This window comes from Grampus griseus (genome assembly GCF_964374135.1).
Source record: "Grampus griseus genome assembly, chromosome: 16".
Classification (NCBI taxonomy): domain Eukaryota; kingdom Metazoa; phylum Chordata; class Mammalia; order Artiodactyla; family Delphinidae; genus Grampus; species Grampus griseus.
The window spans coordinates 30,708,319-30,720,851 of NC_139010.1; the positions used below are offsets into that span (position 1 = coordinate 30,708,319).

The 12,533-nt window shown below is 44.5% G+C and overlaps 1 protein-coding gene across 7 annotated transcripts in view; it reads right to left on the reverse strand.

Moving 5' to 3' along the window:
• The window catches only part of KCNMA1 (potassium calcium-activated channel subfamily M alpha 1), a 747,855-nt gene that overhangs the window by 298,727 nt on the left and 436,595 nt on the right, over nucleotides 1-12,533 (reverse strand). For all 7 annotated transcript variants that reach the window (XM_082673143.1, XM_082673147.1, XM_082673146.1 and 4 more), the window contains 2 exons: nucleotides 8,605-8,698; nucleotides 7,645-7,756 (listed from right to left, as the gene is read on the reverse strand). In XM_082673143.1, coding sequence (XP_082529269.1) covers nucleotides 7,645-7,756; nucleotides 8,605-8,698 — 206 coding nt within the window. The remainder of the gene's footprint in view (nucleotides 1-7,644; nucleotides 7,757-8,604; nucleotides 8,699-12,533) is intronic.

A 12,533-nucleotide genomic window follows, 5' to 3' on the forward strand; every position in this document is an offset into this window, starting at 1 on the left:
AATATCAATACACTAAAAACTACTGATGTCCAGAAAGTGAAACAAGCCAAAGGCTTTCATTCTTGATTACTCTCCCCCAATGCAGAGTTTAGTTAATGAAGGTTCTGATATGAACCTCACCCCACCTGTTGTGGGATTCCTCAAGCAAAGGAGGGGCCTTGGGGCGAGACGCCCTATAACGTGGATGGACAACACAAGAGACTCCTGGCCCTTCAGCCGAGCCCCCCGAAAGACTGATCACTAAAGGGGAGAGCGGGGCTCTGACCCCGCACACTGCTTTCCTTGGGAAAATGGTGACAGACCATCACAGCTCACTCGCTCATCTGGCATTCTCCAGTTCCATTCCTCTCTACTCTTAAGGAAATTCCAAAAAGGCAAGAAAGCATGAGCTCTAAGGAAAGAGGGCTTTTAAGCAAAGGACATGCAGACCAAACACGTTTTTCTCGGTTACTACAGCCTCACAGGAAGGGGTGCCCGGACCTCTGTAACTTGCTTGAGTACAATGATAACAGGCACATCTATCTAGTAATTCATCTGTTCCCAAGAAAAACAAAAACAAAACTCATTGCTAGATAGAAATGCAGGGAGGGGTAAATTCTCTGGTTCCAAACAAGATCTCCCCGTGGGTCTCCTCCCATGATAGGCTGGAAAAGTGCAAAGAGTCAAGGGCACAGAGGGCCCTCAATGCCTACTAGAGCTTTTGGACTCCACGGCGCTATGTAGAGCCACTTGACAGGTCTGAACAGGGGCATGGGTCCCAACTTAACAGTTCCTGGCTCTCTATGACTTTGGGCAAGTCACTTACCCTCTATGAGCCTCAGTTTCCTCTTTGGCAGCATGGGAATAATAGGAATACCCCTTTCAGTAGGCAGAATAATGCCCCCACAGATGTTCATGTTAACACCCAGAACACGTGAACACGATAACTCACATGGCAAAAGGCAACTAAGATAGCAGGGGAATTAGGGTCGCCAGTCAGCTGACCTTGAGATGGGGAGGGTACTCTGGGTTATCCAGATGGATCCAATGTCATCACGAGGGTCTTTAAAAGTAGCAGAGGGAGGCAGAAAAGAGAGGCAGAGAGAGGTGAGGACAGAAAGAAAGATCAGAGAGGCAGTGTGAGAACTCAGCCCACTGTGGCTGCCTCTGGAAGCTGGAAAAAGCAAGGAAATGGAATCTTCCCTGGAGCTTCCAGAAGGAGCACAGCCCTGAAGACACTTTCATGTCAGCGCCAAGAGACCTACGTTGGACTTCTAACCCACAAGACCGTAAGGTAATAGACGGGTGTTGTATTAAGGCGCGACACCTGCCGCAATTTGTTCCTGCAGCAATAGGACACAAGCACGTCCATCTGGCAGGGCTGTGAGGCTGATACCTGGCACACCGTAAAAACACTTGCTTATCTCAGGTGGTATTACCATCCGTGGGCCCCTGCCATTCTCCAGACAGGGCAGGCTCCTCTCCGGCACAGGATGCTCGCTGCTTCCCGCTCTGCCTGTCTCACCCCTCACCACAAGCCTCAGCTGAGCCCCAGCCCCTCGAAGCCTCCCCGCTTTCCTCCACCCACGTGAGCTCTTTCTTCTCTGAACTGCCACAGCCCTTGCAGCCTGGACCTCGCGATTTCGGACGTAATTAGATAGCTGATAGTGCTACCTGCTGTTGTTGCATGAGTGTTTATTTTGGTTCCAAAACTAAATTGAAACCTTGGTCTCAAACAGGAACTATGTTTTGTCCTGTCGTTGTTTTTAAGGACCTGTACTTTTTTTTTTTAACAGTCCTGTTTTTATCACTTTTGACACAAAAAGGGACTGCTCAGGCATGTATTTATAAGCAGATACTCTACATCATTTTAATTTCCCTATGACTGAGCACTAACTCATTTTTTCTATTTTTTAGCAGAGTTTTCTATTTTCCAGCAGAGTTTGCTAAAGGGTCTAAGGTCTAAGGCCAGGTCTAACACAGACTAGAGAAGCACGTTTAGTTTTGTTTTTTTTGCGGTACGCGGGCCTCTCACTGCTGTGGCCTCTCCCGTTGCGGAGCGCAGGCTCCGGACGCACAGGCCCAGCGGCCATGGCTCACGGGCCCAGCCGCTCCACAGCATGTGGGATCCTCCTGGACCGGGGCATGAACCCGTGTCCCCTGCATCGGCAGGCGTACCCCCAACCACTGCGCCACCAGGGAAGCCCATGTTTAGTTTTTGACCACAGTTCAGTGACTGGGGCTCCTCACCATACCCTGATTTCATCAGTCAGAGAAGAGGGGGCAATGTTGGAAATCACAGTAAAACTAGGAAAGGAGGTGGCCACGCATGTGTTCCTCTTATCCCAGGGCTGAGTACACAGTAGGTGCTCAATAACAGCCAGTTAAATGACTGGCTGGTGCGTGTATTCTTATCTTTTCCTCCACTCTCTTCCTTTAACCCCACAAGATGACCCTCAACAAAAACACATCAATAAACAAAGGAGGCACAGCCCATTGACCTACCTTGGGGACATAGTTCGCACAAGAATGAGACAAACAGACAAAAGCGTTCTCCCCAGAGCATGTTATTCGAGTCTCAAAATAAGATTCATCTCTCATTTCAAGGTACATTTATTTTAGTGAGGATTTTGTGAATAAGCTAGTGTGTGGGAACAGGAATTAAAATAAGCAGCGACTTGCTGCCTGCCGACATGGATGTCCTCACATCCCACTGCCTTATTTTTGGTTCCATTCCGGTTTGTTTTCTTCTCTGGGACTTTAAAATATGATAGAGAGGTTAGAAAGAGAGGCTGGGGATAATCATGGCTTCTGTTCATGAAGCTCGTCCCCACTACAACTCCTTGAGGTGAGTGCTATTATTATCCCCATTGGACAGGTGAGAAGACTTGAGTTTAAGACAGGGAAAATGACTGTGCTCAAAGCGACCTATTGGAAAGTGGCTGAGCACGATGTGAATTGAGATGGTGGAGCCCAGAACATGATACCGATCCAAGTAGCTCTACTGACCTAGGACCTGCAGGAGCCCCCAGTATCTACCTATATATCTGTTTCCCTCTCTTCCTCTCAGGTGGAGCAGGTCTGATCCCCAAGTTGCTAGGGTACCCTGGGACTCAGGAGACTGCACGCGAGCTCTATTTGTTTCCCTGGTCTTAATGGCAGTTCTAGAAACTGGAGGTAGACAAGGAAAAGTGAGAAGAAAAGGTGACACGAGCTATGTGTGTTTTTAAGCAAGATCTCTTCCCTTCCCTGCCTGCCTGAAGTGAAGCTTCTATGAGATAGGATGAAATAGAGGGATGCCAACATAAGGCAGCCAAAGCTGCTTAGTCATTCCCAACCCAGTCCTCAAAACCCCAAATCTCTCAAGGGTAAGGACAGAGGCAGAAGAGCAGCCTAAGAGAATGGACATGAAGTCAGACCAGATCTTGGGTAAAGCACGCCTTTCCCTACTCCCAGCCTACAGGACCCTGGACAAGAAAGTTAACTTCTTTGAGCCTCCGTCTCCTTATCTGTAAAATGGGACAATATTTCCTACCTCATAGGTTTGCTATGAGGATTGAGTTCACGTCTGCAAGGGCTTAGCGGAGCGCCCAGCACATAGCACAGCTGGAATTAATACTAGCTGTTTTTATAAATATACTGTCCAATGCACTAAGATGATGCATGCAAAAAAGTAAATAAATATTGTATTATATAATATGCAACCATATATTAAGAACAGGAAATCAAGTGATGCAAGTTATGCTCCAGAAAAGGTAAGGGCAGCGGGGGGGGGGGGGGGGGCGTGGTGTTCATTTCACTGTTTATCTTCCGCGGTGCCAGCTACAGCACAGTCCTCTGCTCCTGACCAGGCTCAAGAAGCGTGTGCAGATCTGGGACAGACTTCAGTTTCCTGCATCTTGTCCCAAACCTCAGCCAGTACTTTTCATTTTCTAAGAGGAGGGCAGCACTTCCTGAAATGCCCTATTTGATGGGATTATTCCTTTTACTTTATAAGCCATACCTCACGGGAATGTTCATTTTATCTCTGGCAGCTCATCGGTACAATAATTGTTTCACGGTGTAATAACCCATGTATTAAATCAGATGCAGGAACCTCCTCAAATATCATTATACTGAATTCTCTTCCATAACAGGCAGACCAGTTTTGGATTTTACCCAAGGGGCTTAGTTACCAAAGAACCAAAAGTATTCCATTAAACGTGTTTTCTCCTGCAAGAGGAGAAAGGTTCTTAGTTGTTGTTATTATTTCATACCCCAAAGGTTGCTCGTCTTTGTTTCCAACTTCAATAGCACTTATGCTTCCTAACATACTATGTAATTTACTTATTTATTAAGCTTGTTGTTTCCTGTTCTTCCCCCACTGCAATGTCAGAGGGTGGAGTGCTGCCTATTTTATTCACTGTTGTTTCCTAATCATCTGGAAAAGAGCCTGGCACATAGTATAGCTGCTTTATAAACATTGTTCAATTCACGAAGAAATTAAAGCACATTCTAGAGCATATTTTTTTTGAAGAGCAAACACAACTGAAGCAAAGTGTCTGTCATAACTCTTTTCTCCCTCTCTGTTTTTTTTTTTTTTTTTTTTTTGCGGTACGCGGGCCTCTCACTGTTGTGGCCTCTCCTGTTGCAGAGCACAGGCTCCGGATGCACAGGCTCAGCGGCCATGGCTCACGGGCCTAGCCGCTCCGTGGCATGTGGGATCTTCCCGGACCGGGGCATGAACCCGTGTCCCCTGCATCGGCAGGCGGACTCTCAACCACTGCGCCACCAGGGAAGCCCTCTTTTTTTTTTTTTAACTGAACTATAGTTGATTTATAATGTTGTGTTAGTTTGTGGTGTACAGCAAAGTGATTCAATTATATATATATATATATATACACACACACACACACACACACACACACATACATATATATTCTTTTCCATTATGGTTTATTACAGGATATTGAATATAGTTCCCTGTACCATACAGTAGGTCCTTGTTGTTTATCTATTTTATGTACAGTAGTTTGTATCTGCTAGTTCCAAACTCCTAATTTCTCCCTCCCCTACCCTCTCTTCCATTTTTCTGTTCTCTCAGACTGATTTTCACTAGATCAGAACACACCTCCAAAAATCAGGATGACATCATCCACAAAAAGGCCTGGGTTGTTTTTTACAACATCCAAGTCCTCCCAACACTACGACTCCAGGGAGTGTTTCACTCACAGCAAGGAGACCTGGCTCCGCACCCTGACCTGGGGCGAGCCCTACCAGCTGCAGAGGAGGGATGTTTCCACCACAGTCAGGTAGGGGTCCTCTCCATCTTCTAGGACCACAAGGAACCCTGACATAAAATTCAGATTCAGGAAGTATGAGGGCTGGAAGGTAATTTAGTCTAAACCTCCCCATTTTTCTGATGGGAAAACTGAGGGTCCAGAAAAGTGAGTGGTTGTTCAAGTGCGCAGAGGCGTTAGAACACAGCCAGGAAGAGAAGGCAGATTCCTTTTCTTCCTCCTTCCTTCTTCCTTTCCCCCCTCCACCCTTCTCTCTCTTTCTCTCTCTCTCCTCCCTCCCACTCTCTTCCTCCCTTCTTCCTTCTCTCTCTTCCTTCGTTCCTTGTCTATTTGTTTGGGGGTGTGTTTGTGTGAACTCTTCACAACAGGATGGTTTAGAAAGAGCCCCGGTTAGCAGTCCATACATAATCTTGACCCAGGTACGTTGGTGATTTAATTCACTAAGTTCCCAGTCCTCTGCAACAACCAAGATTCCAAATTTTCTCAAATTTCCCATAAATGATGCAAGAGGCTTAGAGATTTTCTGAAATGAAAGAACCTTAGCGATTGTCTAACCCAACCTCTGTTTCACAGATGAAAAACAACAGGCTGAGGGAAGAAGAGTGAGTTCCTCAGGTCACAAGGCTGGTTAAGAGCTCAGCTGAAATGGCTGGGACCCCAGGCACCAGAGCAAATTAACAAACACTCAGGATGTTTCTCAGATTGGTGTGCAGCTCTAATGGTCTCATCGTGCTGGCAAGAAAACCCCATCTAAGCAAGCACCCCTCAGATAGGAAGGAAAACATTTCCATTGAGCAACTGAATGCAATGCTAATGAGAAAACTAGTAGAAAAGAGAATCCAAATAAGATACACACACAGAGATACATACATACATGTATGTATGTGATTACTGCATACATTGTATATAAAAGGTACTTATTTTTAAAATACTTGATACTAGGTATATAATAAATTCACAGTGCTAGCGAGGACATCAAAACATACATGCTAGCAGAAGCATATCTTGATACAACATTTTTGAAAAGTTCTCCATTAATATCTTCACAAACGAAAATATACATTCTCTTTGATCCAGCAAGTCCTCTTCCAGGAATTCTATCGATAGATAGAATTGTACAGATATGTGGATGAGAGTGTTGACTAAGCCATTGTTTATAGCAGAAAAGAAAACAATCATGTGGTGCATCATTTGGGTCACGGCTGAATAAATGCACTACGGCAACGTATGGGACTGGGTGCAGTTGTCATAAAATGAATCACTACAGAGCTGAAGGGATGGCTGTCACTTATCAGTTAGTAAGAAAGCCAAACTGCAGTGCAATGTGACTGATACAATGATCTTGTACAAAGACCACCACCTCTAAAACACATCCGTGTGTGTTTGTGGTGAAATCAGCATGAAGGAAAGATGTGAAAGTCTATAACGCTGAGCATCCCAGGGAGAGGGCAGTGATGGATGCGGGCGGAAGAGACACTTAATATTTTCATTATGCATCTTTGAATGTTGATATTATATATATATATATATATATATTACTTTGGAAAAAAATAGGTTGAGACAAAAAATTTCTGAAAATAAAGACAGAAGGATCCCACAACTAGTCCTCCGAGTCCTGTTTCAGTCTCCCCTCTTCTCCTGTAGACCCATGACAGCAGGAACACTCTGAGGAAATTATTCAGTGTGGCAAAGAGAACCCCGAAGCTGTCTCTCTAAGCCTCTGGCTGTCATGACCATCCTCTGAGCTACTTTTCCCACCAAATTGTCCTAATCGTGACACAGGAAGTGACCTGCCAAGCAGACACAGGAAGTGAGGTGTGAACACAGCTCCAGCAAAAGCTCTTCCTTTAACACAGGAAAGGAGCTTGATCTCCCTCAAGGTGAGGGTGACCCTAGACACTTACCTCATCTCCCACCCCAGAAGGGAACTCACAACTATAAAGAAACCATGCAGGACCCACTCATCACAAAACTAAGCAGCAGACAGAAGCTAACTTTGGCAGGCAGGCCTTCTGGGGCACCTGAATCAGCTACTCACAAAGCTGGCCTTGTGCCCGGGGGCTTCTTCATCCAGTCCTGACTCCCAGTTGAATGAAAAGTGACAGAACCATGAAGAGGTCCTGGCTGTGACAGTGATGGCCGCTGGGCTTCCACAATGATAAAACATTCTCTGAAGCACTCACTGTACACATCCTTCTGGGCTACTGCTTGCTTCCAAGAGGACTCTCACCGTCAACTTCTAAAACTCCAGAAGTTGTTCATATGAATCCACAAAACTTTCCTTCTGTGGATTCCCAGTCCTCTGATGCACCCCACACGCACCAGATTCTATATTTCAGCCATGGCTCAGAAACCAGTAAGAAGGAAGGAAGAGAGATCGACTTACCAAGCCAACTTCTGTTTAAGTACACAGACACAAACACGGGGGGGACCGTGAAGAAATCTACTACAGAGTTCACTTCCAGCCAGAACCACAGCTTGTCATTGGCTGCAATAAACTGGGGGGAAGAAAAAAGAAGAGAGAGAGAAAAAAATGAGAAGCATGGTGCCGGCATTCAAACTATACTCTTTTGCCAAAGGGTACGTTTTGCTTTTTCACGGGGGCCTGGAGGGAGAGTTTATATTCTTCTTATATCTATACCAATCACATGCTATTTTTGTCTTCGAATTTGCATACACTCTCTAGTCTTTTCTAGAGACTGACTGTAAGCTACGTTAGCCTTGGGGAAAGATCAGGTAGTATATTTTTCTGTGGTTTTCAACGGCATCATAGGGAAGTTTGAATTATCTCACCTTTCTTAAAGTCTCTAATATAAATATAACTATAGATAAAGCATATATGTATGCATTCATTCACACACACAATCTCTGTAATCTACATTCTGTACAGCTCCCTTCATAAACAGGGTCTAGTATAAATCCCCCAAGCCGCAAATTCTGCCCATCTAGCCCCTTGATTCAACCCTCACAACTCACTGTTCTCTCAGGATTCAGCTAAGTGAGCACTGATAAGCATAATCTTAAGAGGAGAAGGTTTTCTTCCCTCCTATTTAAGGTAACCATGCATTCATGCGTGACTAGAGATGAAAAGCAGTAGACCAGTAGAGGTGTAATAGTTATTTCAATGCCTATTTCTCCTGCTCGGAACAAAATGAACAGGTACTTCAGGAAATGCTGAGCTAAGGAAAGGGCTCTCTCGCAGAAAATCAGAATGCGGATCTATGGTCTCCCCTGGAAACACTGGGCTTCCTCTTGCCTGCAGGAGCGGATGGCTGATGTGGAATGGTCCCTGGGTGTAAGATGTGCATGCCTCATTGTGCTACTGAGCAGTGCTGTTCAAACTTACCCGCAAGCCAAAGTAGAGAAGGAAGAACACGTTGAAAGCCATGTCGATCTGTAATGTGAAATCTTTGTAGAAATTCTGGCAGGATTCTATTGGGCTATTAGACAGGAAGAAGAAAAAGCAAGAGGTAAATGAAAAGCATCGTCAAGTCTTCCACGTTGCTGTGCAGTGGTGGTGCTTGGGGGAGAGGACAAAATGAACGTTCATAAGATAAAACATTTGGTCTTTCTGTCCCCTGTGATCGTCAAGCAAGCATTGCCAGGGGGTCTTTCCATTCAACCATACAGTCTTTTGTTCTTTTATTTGTTTTCATCATTTTATACATATACTATGTTCACCAACATTCAACAGTTGAGCTAAGAATCTAAAGAGGCTCATGCAGACACCATGGAGGAAGGACAAGCAGAAGAAACCACCGAATTCCTCAATTTCATATTAACCCTTAAAGAACTGACTTCTTTTAGAGGACACAAACGTAAGCTAAAAGCAGTCCCTCCTACTCTCCGGCACATTAGAAATGAAGCCCATTTTCAATTAAACACAATGGCTGTGTTTTAGACCTTTTAAAAGCCATCAGTTGATTAGTAAGAAAGGACCCAGGAGCATCTCAGGAAAGCTGTGGAGGAGAGGATCCTCCTCGATGTTCTGGCTAGACTAAATATGGACTTAAATGCAGCACTCTGATCTGGGGAAAGAAGCGTTGCCCAACTGGTAAAATTCAAGACCATTAAACCAATATATTGAAGCAGTACTCTAAGGGTTAATTTTTTTTTTTTTTTTTGGCATGCAGGGTAATTGCCTTTGCGTGTGTCAAGCAGCCAGTGCGAATCCCCAGCACACTCTACTTTGTTCAAGAGTAGGCAGTTCAAAAGTGTACGACTATACAAACTGGTACATGGCTTCCATGTGCTTTCCTGCATCAAACTGATCAGAGGATCGAGTGTGAAAAGTCCCAAGGTCTGGGCTGGGTGGGAAGCAGGAAAGCCTCATAAGCCTTTCAAAGCTGTGAATGAAAAGTCACAGTATACTGTTCTCAGTGAGCACATGGTTCTACTCAGGCCAGGAACATCAAGAAGGTGAGGTGAGGCAGAGAAGGGAGGATGGAGAGAAGTAAAATACTTCCCCCAGATGGGAAGCAACATGGACCTCCCGGCCAGGAGAGGGCTAGCTTGAGAAGTGCAGGATGGAGGATTTCCGAGTATCACCACTTCGGAAATTGCTGTACACGATACCAGTTAGTATAGTTGTACTTCTGTAGCGGCAGTGCTTGGCTGTTCAACAGGCAGGAATCTGTGCAGTATGAGAATGCAGGGCCCACTTAAAGGCAGGGTGAGTCCGTCTGTGGGATTCTCCGATCATGTTACATGCACCGGATTTATCCATTCTTCATCTGTATTACAAGTCAAACATGCCCTTTGTCATCTCCCAAGTCACAAATATGTGGAAAAGCCTCCGGACAAGCATGAAGAGGAATCTACATGTGCATTTACACACTAAGCGGACTGAACAGAAAACAAACACTGAAAAACAGTTCTTGCATAAAGGAAATGGCAACTGCTAGGTTTTCACTAAGGGAAAGTGGGAGGAGAGACAGCATGGAGTTTGCTTAGTCCAATGCTGAAAGGAGGCAGGAGCAAAAGAGACTCAACACCATAGCCCACCCTGCTCTTTGCCTGGCCTCCTACTCAGGTATTGATTCAATGAAAAAAGGAGAATTCAGGCCTGGGGTTAACAAGTGACACTTCTACAATTCCCAAGCCATGATGGCATTTTGTTTTGTTTCAAGAACAAGACCCACAAGGTCCACATGTGTCAGAGTTCTTAGCTACTCTAGCTGCAAGGAAAAGAAGTACATGAACTAGGTTGACCAGAAGTCCACTACAGATCCCAAGGGATGAAGAGACAATGCAGCTCTGTGCTATGTAAGCCACTGGTATGACGTGCTACAGAAGTAGTGAAGAGTAAACAGTGTGTGTGTGTGTGTGTGTGTGTGTGTGTGTGTGTGTGTGTGTGTGTGTGTGTGTGTGTGTGTGAGAGAGAGAGAGAGAGAGAGAGAGAGAGAGAGAGAGGGAGGAGAGAGAGAGATTGAGGATGGGGGGGCTCTGTTGGTAAACACTGTGTTGCACTCATGTCTTCCCTTGTGCCAGCAGTGACTTAGCTGTGCATTATAAATTCGTTTCCATCAAGACTGATGTATACACAATTTAGGGGACGGAGAGAAAGTCTTGGTTCTCAAGTCTATTATGGAAAACCCAGTATCACTTCACCAAGGCCACACAATAACCTTACTATTGCTCTCACAATATTTACTGGTGGTATATTTGAGGGCCCTATGAGTTCCCTAGCTCCTATTAATTCCACTGCTTCTGTAGTTAATTTCGTAGTAACCTTGAAATACATCGAGCAGGGAGAGTATCTGCTAGGCTGTGGAAGAGAATGGAACAGTGGGGGAAGAGATGTTAGCTCAATGCCATTGAGGATATTTCGGTTCGACACAAATGGAAGTAGATGTTTGAAAGAGTATAAGGAATTAGGCTGTAGCAAGTTATTTGCACTGTTTCTTGACTTCCCTGTCATTTCTGCTGTTCCCTCCTATATTGCCCATCCCTAAAGGTAGCAATGAGAGGGCTTGATGCTAAAGGACACTCTGTTGAAAAATATACCTCAACAGCACTCCTGACTTACAGAGAACAAAGTTGAAACCAAAATAGACCTTTTCTCTAGTCTTTTATTCAAAACTTTATAGAACTGATTTAATCATCCTTTTATATCATTCCTTGAGTCTCAGACTTTGAGCTGAAACAATAAAGGAAGTAAATTATGCTGCTGGTGCTGGAGGCTTTCCCTCTGGCTGAAGCTCACCAGTAACGTGAGCCACTTCACTAAGATGAAGAAGGGGGAGAGAAGCAGGAAACTCTGCAACAGAAGAGGGCCAGCCCCCAGGAACCCAGTAGGACCGGAGTGATCAGGGAGTCTGGTTTCTATCTCTCTCAGCTCTTTCCTGCTTGCCGTAAGAGCCCAAGGAGAAATGTCCTGCCTAGTTTTCTCAAGTGGCATCAGAACGGTTTATCAGGATCCCCTCTAAGATAAATCCTCTGAGTGCCTTTAGTCCATGGACTCACACAATCAAAGACCACAGAGCAGAGATTCTAAAGCCCCATCGTTTCATTCCCCAAATGGAAACAACCCAGGGAGAAGTTCATTGATCTTATAAAAAGAAAATACAGAATTCAACAACAAAAGCCAGGATTTATTTTCCTCCCAAAGAGACTTTATCTTAATGATTAATGCTCATTGCAGGACGGAGAATGAAATACAAACTCTTCCTTCCTGTGTAAAATAGAAGAGTTCCTTGTCAGAAATTTTAAGACCTAGAAGTCACTTTATTTTTTCTACAAAGGAAAGTGACTCTGAATTACACACTTAAATGTGGATCGCCATTCTGATGAGGCATGCCCACATCAGAACAGGCTTTTTATGGACATATGTTGCCAACAGAAAAAAAATAAATAAATAAGAGTTTTAAGAACTGAGATAAAAACACTAGACCTGGTAGTAGAACTGACTTTCCCTAAATTGCTCTTGGTTAACTAATGACTTACTAATTAGAGAAGATAAGATAGTTGGTAAGCTGATGGACTGTTCATTACTAGGCTCCCATAGTCCATGGATCAAGTGTGATACTAAAACCTTAGGCAAATTTAGCATTTTGATCAGGACTCTATGATTGGGGCACCTTCAAAAGAACCTCAAAAAAAAGCTGCTACTGATGGGATAAACTTTCAGCGTAGAACAGGTTGGAATACGAACCCTTGTTTCCTCTTGACCATCAAGTAAGCATAACCTAAGTATTTAGATGTCTCTACAGAGGAAAATGAGACTCACCCAAGTGGGAAATATATCTTTTTTCACCTATTTAACGATACAGTATC